Source organism: Tripterygium wilfordii, chromosome 23 (genome assembly GCF_013401445.1).
Source record: "Tripterygium wilfordii isolate XIE 37 chromosome 23, ASM1340144v1, whole genome shotgun sequence".
NCBI classification, from domain to species: Eukaryota; Viridiplantae; Streptophyta; class Magnoliopsida; order Celastrales; family Celastraceae; genus Tripterygium; species Tripterygium wilfordii.
The window spans coordinates 9,667,019-9,678,727 of NC_052254.1; the positions used below are offsets into that span (position 1 = coordinate 9,667,019).

Genomic DNA, 11,709 nt, shown 5'->3' on the forward strand with positions numbered 1-11,709 from the left:
AATTAAAATCGTGTAATATTTTCTGACGTGCACAAATCTAAATTAGGTAGGCAAAAAGTACCCAAAAATCATTCCAGCAAAATCACTCTGTCACTATAAACCTTATAAACTGGTGCTCTCAACTTCACACCTTCTCAAGTTTGACAAAGACGCAAGATCTATGCAACCATATGTCATGGAATTACAATTCCAGTGAGTTATTTGGAACAAAGTGATCAGTTCTGGTTTTATTACAACTGTCATTACAAGTGTCAAGCCACATCAGTCTAAATTAATTGATTTTGACCATATTGTGTCATGTGGGATGGTTGACTACCCAACTTGGACGAAATATGCCCGTGTGACTAATTTAGAATAGTTTAAAATTTTGGATACTCAAATTGAAACTTTTGAAAAATGGGTGATTGAGTTGAACCTGATCAGATATGTTAGTGACCAAAAGTTGTCTTTCCCCTGGGTTTGACACATTTGAAATATGCTTTTTTGCCACGTTCACTTGAAGCTTTGGCAATGTGTACAAATGAATCAAAAGGTCTGGTTATGAAATCCTAAAAATGCACAGGAGTTTTTTTCTTCACATATTCAAGGACTCCAACAGCAACTGTTATGTCACGTTCCTTGCCTCTGTGGTAGGACAGGAAGATTGGCAATTGCAGCATAAGATGATAATACAAACGGCTGAGATGAAAGTCCGTATGTTACACCCGTAAATAACACCGCATAAGAGAAAAACCATATATATATAGACACACCCAACGGAACAAAAACAGAAACCACAGAACAAAACAAAACTTCCTACTAGTTATTGGAACTCCATAAACAGTTCTTTTCTTTTTTTTTATGACCAGCATTAAAAAAAATGTCAAGAAACATTTCCCTGGTAAAAATGACAAAAACCCAGAGATTTTTAAAATAAAAACGGAAGCCAAAAAATGGAATAGAAATCCAAGATAAATTCAATGGTACAACATGCATCAATAAGATGATAATACAAACTAGATAAGGGCTTGGACGCCAAGTTTTTGCATCTCTCTTAGCCTCCAGATTGGGTAGATTGCACCTTCTCCAAGTTCTTCTGGATCTACTTGTTGCATGGCCCAAGCATAGTAAATTGTGTGGATGGTATCCTGGGAGAACAACGACGTTCGACAAAAGGTGAGTCAAATCCCAGGACTACTAAGTGATAAGATGCAGGAACCTAAAGAAGGAAAATACATATATACTATAAAGTAAATATTAAGGGATGCATTCGTATTGCATCCAAAATGTGAAAGCCAAGACTGTTCACCCAATGAAATAGTAAAAGCAGCCAGCGGTATCCCTAAAGAACAATCTCTCCAATAGCCTTACACCAACCTCAGAATGTATGTCAGTTGGGTTCGGAAGGGTTTTTCATGGACCCTTGTTTGGCAATATATATTAGACTCTTGAGCAGTATTGTGGAACACTCCCAAACCCTCCTTTTAATGACTCCTGCAGAGTTTGGAAGGTGTCCCATTCCACAATCTCATCATCTGCCTCTCTCATGCCCCCCCTCCTCCATTCTCTCACTTTTTTCCAGTAATCAAACTCTCTTCTTTCTGATCATTTTCTTACAAGCGAAGCAATATTTTATCACCTACTTGGCCGTAAGAGGAAGAATACACAACTTGGAGCTTGAGAGATAAAGGAGGAGACAGTTGAGGTCTTTGAGGCTCATCCTCAACAATCCCACTCTCAAGCATTTTGAATTTTTTATGCTCTGATTGAATAATAAAAGAGCCCTAGAACCCAAAGTTTTAACACTAACAAACTGACTGCCCAGGTGGCCAAACAATGAACAGAAGAATAATATTATTTACCTTGCCCCCTTCTGTAATTGAACCATTTCTATCACGTACACAATGGATTTGTTGCATCTGGAACTGTGACAGTTATAAAGAAAAAGTCATGAATATCAGCTTTTGCTTAGAACACAAAAATCTTGTTTCTATAGATGGAGGATACATACAGCCACAATAATTATCGGGGAGGTTCCCATCATTTTGGTCTCCTTCACATCAACCTCAGATATATGTAGAATCTGCACATAAGATGAGTTGTATTCATAAAGATTGTCACAGCTTAGGGAATTATCTCAGAAGCTCCAAAATGACTTCCCAACCCATACAATGAACCCAACCCATAAAAGGCTAGCTTTTGCAATATCCATAACATATCCTCTAACTCATATAGACAGAGATGACCATTATTACCACATATTGTTTACATTTTTTTTAAGTACAAGTAATCCTTTAAAAAGTAAAACAAAAGGTGGTGCAACAAAGTATGATAATGTAAACAAGAGAAACACAAACAAAAAGGAGGAATATGCAGGTAGATTTAATTTAGAAAAGATAAATAGTCAAAACCTAATTCTAGCATCAATATGTACACTGATATCGAGGGGGTATCAAAGTGCACCTACATCAGCAACACATGCTACTCCATGTCTCTTACATTATCTTTTATGCTACAGCTACTCCATGTCTCTTACATTATCTTGTAAATGATTTTTTTTCACAGGTACAAAAAATCAAGGGCATGGGCGGGAAAGAAAACTAAAAATTTAAGAAAATGGAAGAAAATAGTAAAAAAAAAAAGGGCAATTGATATCATCATCCACACCTAGGGAAAACTAACACACAACATAGAGATAGAAACCCTAGCAATGAACCATAATTTGTAGTTAACTTTACAATAAAGTATACTTTTGGACATTGAAACATAGGTAAAGTTCCCGTTAGATCACTGAAAGATATTATGTGCCAAAATGGTCACTGACTTTTCACAAATCATGCAATCAGGTCGCACAGTTTACCATTCATACACAAACACGGAGTTGAGCATTTATTAACATGTACAAAGATACTAAGAGTTACCAATCTTGTTGCGCTTCACCACATAATTCCTATTATTACATTAGAAACAAAAAACAAGAACCACCCTCCAGAATACGAGAACATATCAATATCATGAAAACACATCCAACATGGAAAGAAAAACTGGAGCAAAAGAGTGAGACTGGTCAATAGTGAACTTTCTTACCTTGTTATCAAAAAAGATACCATGGCTTTGAAAAGCATGGTGCTCTGCTTTACATCGCTCAATCACTTCATGGGTACAATACTTCTTCAAAGTTTTTTCATCTGCCTGCATATATGGAACAAATGTTATTTAATCATCATAAAACCTCTAAAGGAACCGGTGTCACTGGCCTGCTAAAGTGATAAGAAGAGAAGGATGGGAGAGAGCCACGGGAAAATCAAAAAGGGAAAATGGCGAAAGGTTCATGATAAATCTTCAGACTTACCTTCGTATAAGCATTAAGAATTGGCTTAATCACTTCCTGGATTTCTGCCACAAACTCAGGTAAGGAGAAAGATCTAATCCAAACAAAACAACAAGAAAAGTAAAGAGACTGCCAATATACTATGAACAAAAATTCTTCCAATTGCACAAAATATGAACATACGGATCTCGGCGACGTATTTCCTTGAGTGATGCTGCAGCATCTGTTTCTTGAAAGATGGTCTCATTAATACTGCCAAAGAGAGGAATATGTTGAAGTTCAGACTAAAAAGGGTTCATGAGCATGTCTAGAAACACATCTATGATTCATTAATATTGACAGAACAGGGAAGAGAAAATAGAAGAGAATCAGTAGCATACTCCTGAATTTTGTGAACAATTGGATTATCACTGGTCTCCCATCTTTCTCGAACGTCCTCTGCTATCTGCCAATACCAACCGCAAGAAACATTGCAAATGCATAATCAATAGGACAACTGAAGTAAGATAATCAGTAAACTGACAAATCACACAGACAATTAAACTCAAGACCAACGCACTATGACAATTCTAGTAGACAAGATGTTACTACTACAAATAAAATTTCCTTTTTTTTTTCAGAATGCCCAAAAGAATTCATTGAGAAAGGCACTGAGGATGTGCCAGCGTGTACTTCAAGAAGGAAATTTACGCTTGTTCAGAACATTAGCACTAACCAGGTTACCATTGACGGATATCCAAGAAGTAATATCAGTAAAAAAAGAAATAAGATTTCTCTATTGGTTTATTAACCATTGAAAGTGTCATTAATTGCAAAATTTCAGCAAGGGCACGGACAACATCAACTGTTGTAAACAGTAGAAATGGTAAATTATTGCAAAATCAGATATGGCAAAACTTACTTACCAAATACAGGATATCATATAATATATGCACAAAGTCATCATATTGCTCACTTTTTAAACATTATGTTTTACAAAATATGAAAGCAAAGTAAATCAGCAAATAAGCAAGAAAAAAGAAAGTGTTGATACCATGTCAACTATGTTCAAAAGTGATAAGCAACCTAGTCAGAGACTTAGGGAAAACCGTGCACATCACCATTAGACATCATGTTTTAGAAACTCATTCCACAGACACAAGGACGAGAATTTGTATTATGGAAAATATGCAAGCTATCAATGCAATTTGCTAAGAATGATTCACTCAGAAAACCAGCAATGCTCTGAGAGGGTTGAGATGATGAAGCAAAGAAACATCACATCTACAGCATACCCCTCTTTTTTCTTTTACTTTTTCTTATTTATTTGTTTAAGGGGATTGGGGGCGGAGGAGGTGGAAGAGGGGGTTGGAGGGGGGAGAGAGAGAAAAAGGAAAAAAGATAACAATCAAACGTACCTCTTGACCTTTTGTCACCACAGGTTCACCAAACCTGTTAATTCGTTTGAATAATGGAGTACCTTGAATCTAAATGCAAAAGGGAAAGGAGACATTTAATAAGTAGCAAAGGACATCACTGAATATAGAACAATTTACTTCTGGAAATGGTGATCCGTCATCCACTTCCCAGATACCCATATCAATGATAAGGAATGAGTGTCGAAGAATGACAATATTTCAGGTAGAGTGCAAGAACCAGATTAACAATACCTTCTCCTTGATTGTCTCCCACTTCTTACCCCATCGAGACTGTTTTGAGGGTGCAATAACAATGTCAGTTCTTGTACTTCTTTCGCTTGTTGCTGAGGGAGAAGAATTATATTCCAGGTGCTTTCTCTTACTTGGGTTATTACCTAGCTCATCCTTAACAATGCCATATCCTTTCTTTGCCAAGTCAATGACCTTAGCTTCCTTCAACTTATGTAGGGCCGAAGAAACCTTCGGGGATGCAATCCTAGACTTTACTTTCTCAAATATTGTTTCTGCAGAACCAGTAGACCCATACTGCTGGTGTGTCTGCTCCCCACCTGCGGCCTGACTTTTGTCTCCCATATCAGAACCCTGACCTTCTGAAGCACCAGTCGACCCAGCAGGTTCTTGCATCCCAATCCCAAAAGTTTCTTTGACCTAAATCATGCAAATCATATTGAACCATAAACTATAAGTGCTCACCAGATTAAACATCTATTTATTTTTGGGATGCTGACTTGATTTTATCAGATGGCAAACAGAGATGTATCCTTAATTCCTTATCTAAGGTATCCAAAAACCCAAAGTGTGTATAATATCAACTAGTGGACAAAGTAGATTTTTCCCATTGGCAATATAAATATGCATACCTCCTCTTTCGCAGCCGAAATCTTCTCTTTAACATCACCTGAAACCTACAAAGGGGTGAAAGAGCAAACAATTAAATAATGACCTACCAAAAGATCCCAGTCCTTTGAAATTGAGCCCTAAGCATATGAAGCAGCAACAACTTCAGGAAGGGGGCAGCATTCTCGGTCACATGCTGTTTTAGTGGGTTCAAAGCATACCTTTTTGGCAGTAGTTTCAGTGTCCATCCAGACATCATCGACACGTTTGTACAGCTTCTCAGTTGTCTGCTTCGTTCTGCATTCGCCATTTCACCATCTCAGGCCCTCCCTTGACATACAACGGTATGCCTCAGCCTAGGACATTACTGTCTACTAAGCAAAGTATGGAAACTTTTATGACAAAATTACCTTACTTTCAGCTCTTCTGCTTTCTCCTTCAGCTCCTTAACTGATCTTTTAAATTCAGGATTTCTGCAACCAAGGAATGACAAAAATCACTTATACAAAGAAGCAAAAGAAATTCCAAAAGCCAGAAAATCCAGGAAAAATAGATATTCATACGACCAACCAGTTTAGCAGTGCCACTAAAAACATACATGCAAATTGGGAAAAAAGGAATGCCATACTGTCCTTCGTGCCTTAAGTTATCAAACAAAAGATTGCCCAAGCCCCATCTCAAATTAGATGTCAAAAACTAATACCAAAGAACGAAGATAAATTTAAAGACAAAAGTACTGATCTTTTCTAATATCGGCAAACCACAATCAAATTAAAATCAGAGAACCAAAACAATAGTTTGGCTAATTGATTAACAATGAGTTGCAGAAACGAACGGGCAAGAAAGACAGCAATAGGAATCACATACTTCTCAACCTCGCCTTTAATTCTCTTCGAGAACTCATTCAACACGCTAAATCTTCGGTGATCAGGACAACCAGGTGCGGAAAGCTGCCGTAATCTCGAATTCAAACCCTAATAGCCAAATCCAAAACACCCCGGTTTTAAAAACACAAACATATATGATAAGAAACTCACTGTGATGATGAGAAGTGGGTGAAGGGAGGGGACCTGTTGTGACGAAAGATGTAGGAAGTGCTGCTGCTTAGACAACAGCAAGTCCCGAACCAGCTTTCTACCAGCCATGACAGTGCTGCTGCTTCTCTTCCTTTCTTCTTTTTGTCGAGAAAACCTCGAGAGTGGAGGCTGAAGGCAGGGTGATATATCTGTAGTTTCGTGTTTGCCAAACAAAATGTTAAATGGGCTTCATGGGCCGTTTGGGGAGTAAGCTTTTTTTTACAAGTACGATAGACAAACCAGAAGTAGATTTAGGGCCTGGTCCAATAGGGCTTGATATCTTTATAATTAGAAAAAAGTTACTCTTAGGGTTGGCAAAGATCAATTTACCATAAATCTATCGTGTCCGTTCCATAAATTCCACAAAAATCTATAATCAACTCATACAATCGATGGTCACTCGTCTTCGTCTGTCCTTGCCTCACGTAGACTCTTTACGAAGTCAAATCTCCTTTAACTCTTTATTTTGTAAGGATTGTGTGTTGTTAGCAAATATACACAGTTACCATTTGAATCTTGTACTAATTATATCTCTTCTCCATTTTTAAGTATTCACTGCGATGTATGGATGTCACTGATTCCTTCCCTTACTGATTATCGATATTATGGGTCCGTTTGGTAGACAATTTTGTCAGTAGCGTATATACTAACAGATATTGTGGTAGCAGATATGCTGGTTAAATGGTTTGTGCTGTTTGGTTCAACTTTTGTTGGTAACATTATATGCTGGGTAATATTCTAAGGCAAATTAAATGTAGGGATATTAGGCATTTTAGTTATAGCATATGTATATAAATGATAGAAAATAGAAAAATTAATTTATAAAACCAAGATAATTAATTTAACTATTATAAATAGTTAAATAGAAGAGTTTCATAATATTCCATCTTACAAAAATAAAAAAAATTCAAACCATACATTTTTGATAAATGAAAAATAAATGTGCATCATTAGGGTATTCAATAAATAACTGGGGACAAATTGGGTAATAAAATCGAAATGGTCTCAAAATTGTATCAAAAGAGACCATTTTCAAAAGACAATATTATTGTCTCAAAATTGCCTCAGTTTTAGGGTCGTAAAATGGCGTTTGATTGCAATAGACAATAATATATTGTCTTGAGTAGCATTTATTGTCTTCATAATGGTCTGTCAAATGGGCCCTATATATTTTGTTTATGGATGGATATTCCCGATATTAATGGATTTTCCTTATGAGCAAAAAATTAGAAATTTTCACCCAATAATTTCAATGAATCCATCCAAATCCTCCAAAAGGACAATGACACTGAATATGTTAACCTTAACTAGATCATTTTTGTTCATCCCCTACTTCATCCCCTACATCCAACAAGGCTTCTCGTATCCCCACATCACAAACATGACCTACCCCTCGCCACTGTTGAATTCTAAAATTAACCCTTACAAGTGTAAAGCTCGAAGAGCAAAGTAAATATTCAGAGTGTCGAACCCACAGAGAATGCTAGTGCAAAACTCAACTCCTTAACTTTTCTCAATTTAACCTGAAAACCGAATGATGAAAAATAGATTTGATATGATTTTTTTTAAAAATTAAAAAGAAATAATGAAATCAATAGTAATCAATAAAATCCAAACCTAGGGTATAGAATCCTTCACTAGTCGTCTAACAACGGTCTTCTATTTATCATTGGATCATAATATTTATGTGTTCAAATTTTATTTTGGCAATCCACCTCAATAATTTCTCAAGAAAAATCATGCAATAATTTCAAGGTATAAACCATCTTTTAGTAAAAATTGTCCACATAATTATTGTCACGACTAATTTCTCTAGATATGGATCATCCAATCATTTAATTTGCATATAATTAAGTATCATTGTTTGACACATTCACACTCAAAACAACCAGAATCAAGGATGAAGTAAATTCAATTTCAAGATAAACATTCACAAGAAGAGTCACACATATCAACTATCTACTATATATTCTAAAACCGGAAGTTTTGGTTTTTTCGTTCACGAATTGGTGGTGCAAAATGACGTCGTTTTGTTGTTGTTCGTAGTCTTCTTTGAGTCAAGACGACGACAAAACTTGTGTTTTCGTTTCATGTGGGTGTTACTTTTGACCTGCGCGATATGTCTTGCGGTTCATACATATACTCATTTCTTTCCTTCTGATCTCCACTCATTTCTTTCCTTCTAAACTACTCGGTTTTCCTTTGTTGGTCTTTCAAACTTGAGTATGGGTGTGAGGGGGAAGATCTTTCGCGGCGTCATCTTCATAGGTTTGTCCCCGGTGCTGCGTACGGTTAATTTACCCTCTATGTAGGTCCACAATGATATGGAATGAACTTTTCTGTTTTGTTTTGATAGAATTTTGGGGATCAATCTTTGTTTTTACCTACGCGATATGTCCTGCGGTTCATGCATATATAAAAAATTTGATAATAATATAGTTTTTTGTCTATGTTTTAACTTGGGTTACCTTAATTGTTCAGGACTGTATCTTTCAAGTACTGTAAAAATTTGTGATTTATTCATTAATCGATCTCTTCAATGAATGGATGGGTATTTCTTTCTTCCTCAATTATCAAGGATAGAATAATAAAAATTTGACAATCCACTGCATATTTTGATTGTCAACTTACATAAATTCCTTTTTGGTAGGAAAATATTGTTGACAAATACATAGTTAACAAACATTTTCTTAAAAAAAACAATAGTATTACATGGAAGGTATCATATTAGTTTATTTATTGTTTCTTTTCTTTGAGTGGTGTTTTCCTATTGTACTATGTTTGTCAATAGGGATAAGTATCAGAGAAGCCCCTGAACTATCAAAGACAGACCAGTTGAGCCCCTTACCTTTTTTTGTGCCAAAGCAGCCCCTCACCTTACAAATATGGTTCACGTTAGCCCTTTCTCCATATTGTCGTTATAATGGTGCCTACGTGGCAGTTAAGTAATGACATGTAATTTTTATTAATTATATGATATTCCACGTGGCATACACGTGGAATTTACCAATTATATAATGACACGTGTAATCAATTAATTCAGTCATATATGTAGACCTGACAAATTTTCTTGCTGTTCGAAGTAGTTTTTGGACGTAAAAGACCCTTATTCTTGTGATTATGGGTCAAATAAGCCCCTTTTTTAATAAAAATTGGGTCAATCAACTCCTTATCAATAACAGAAACCATAAACACTTGCAATGATGATGGATTCACAAACAATCAAATAACAAGTTTCCAAATTCCATCAAAACAAACATATAAAATAACAAATTTTGAAATTCCATTAAAACTAACCAAATAACAAGTTTCCAAATTCCATCAAATGGAACATCAAAATACACATTCATAACAGAGAACAGTTAACACAGTCCATGACACTTCAGTCTTTAAGAGCCACCACCACTACTGCCTTCATGTTAAGAAGACTTCATCTTCGAGTTCTGACTTCCACGGTCGACGACTCTAGCCATAGAAGTTCCAGGCTAAAAAAATACATATAATTTGTGTTATCGTTAGTTTTAATCACATACTTTATGTAGAACATAATGCAAGGAAGTCAACTTTTTTACTTACATTGAGAATTGACCGACCAGTGTCAGGATTGATATAAAGCCCAAGTCCTGTTAGCAATGTCCTCTTCCTAGGCTTACTCTTAGGTCTACAGTCTTTCTGAAATGGGCTAACATATGTAGTAGTTTTTTGCACCAACTCAGTTGCATTTATGGCTGTAGAGCTGTGAGGTCAGTGATTTGGTTGCTGGCAACACCAGTAGCTGCTGTGAGGTTAGTGATTTGGCTACTGGAAACACCAGTAGCTCTCACACCTTGACAGTTCTTGCTCCTTGCATTATGCCCTTTTCCTTTGCAAACACGACAAGTCACCAACATCCCTGTCCTAGACAGGTTGTTCTTCAATGTGACCTCATGTTGTTCCCTCCTCCTCTTCTTCTTAGGTCTACCAGGCATTCTCCTCAGTTGAGGAGGAACCACAGCATCCTGCAAACTTTTTGGCCACATATTCTCTCCTGGAATTGGCTCTAGTGGTTTTTGATATGTCCTCAAATATGTATTAGTCTTATACCAAAGATTAATGTTATCTTTAGGCTTCTCACCATTGTCGTGTATTGCACGAATGGCATGGGGATAAGGAATTCCAAAAAGTTGCCATGCCCCACATGTGCACTCAACATGTCGTAGTTGTACTACATATTGACTCCTCCCAGACCTTACCTCATAGCTACCTCCACCATTCAAATCAGTAACCCATACATGACTCTCATTCACATTGTGTTGAACTTTTTTGTGGATGAGTGGCCCATAATCATGTCTCCAAGAGTTTACCCCAACCCTTTTGTCTTTGAATCTCTTCATAATTGCCCTCCTTATATCTTCTAGCATAGAGATAATGGATTTGCTTCTTGCTTCCACAATTGTGCCATTAAATGCTTCACACAAGTTGTTGTCACATGAGTCACACTTGGACCATGTACCAAAAAATGCCTTACACCAATAGTTCAGAGCAACAAGCATCAAGTCTTAGCAGCTACTGGATGCACTTTCTCAAGCTCTTTGAATTTCTCTTCAAAATCAGACTTAATTGTTGATTTTGCAATGGACAAAAACAGGTTCTTAAGGTGCCTACTTGAGTGTATTTTGCACTAGTTTGCATACAAGTGTCGACAACAGAATCTGTGCTCAGCTTTAGACCAATATCTGCAACAGCTCCAACCAAGCCCTACATAAATTTGAAATGACTTATGAGAACATTAAATGTGAAACACATGTAAGAAATCTGTTAAACAACAAGCAAGACATACCTTTTATCTATCACTGATTAGAGTCCAACCCTCCCCTTTAGTAGTCCCCAAGTCAAGCCTCAACAAGTTTAGGAACCATATCCATGTCTCTGTATTCTCAACTAACATAATAACCCAAGCCACTGGGAACATTTGATTATTGCCATCCCTACCAATTGCTGTGAGCGTCTCTCCCTTAACTAAACCTTTCGAAAAACAACCATTTATTCCCAACACATGTCTACATCCATTCAAGATACCCTCTTTGCA

At 36.6% G+C, this 11,709-nt stretch overlaps 1 protein-coding gene across 1 annotated transcript; it reads right to left on the reverse strand.

The window, feature by feature from the left end:
* Positions 1 to 771: 771 nt before the first annotated feature.
* On the reverse strand, positions 772 to 6,795 carry LOC119992654 (mitochondrial import inner membrane translocase subunit TIM44-2-like). The gene is made up of 14 exons (XM_038839453.1): positions 6,636 to 6,795; positions 6,433 to 6,539; positions 5,976 to 6,038; positions 5,787 to 5,862; positions 5,589 to 5,633; positions 4,960 to 5,376; positions 4,708 to 4,776; positions 3,691 to 3,755; positions 3,494 to 3,562; positions 3,332 to 3,404; positions 3,067 to 3,171; positions 1,991 to 2,062; positions 1,842 to 1,904; positions 772 to 1,127 (listed from the first exon to the last, which is right to left on the reverse strand). Exons 1-14 carry the CDS (start codon positions 6,708 to 6,710, stop codon positions 996 to 998), a joined length of 1,431 nt encoding a protein of 476 aa, XP_038695381.1. The 5' UTR covers positions 6,711 to 6,795; the 3' UTR covers positions 772 to 995.
* Between the last annotated feature and the right edge of the window lie 4,914 nt (positions 6,796 to 11,709).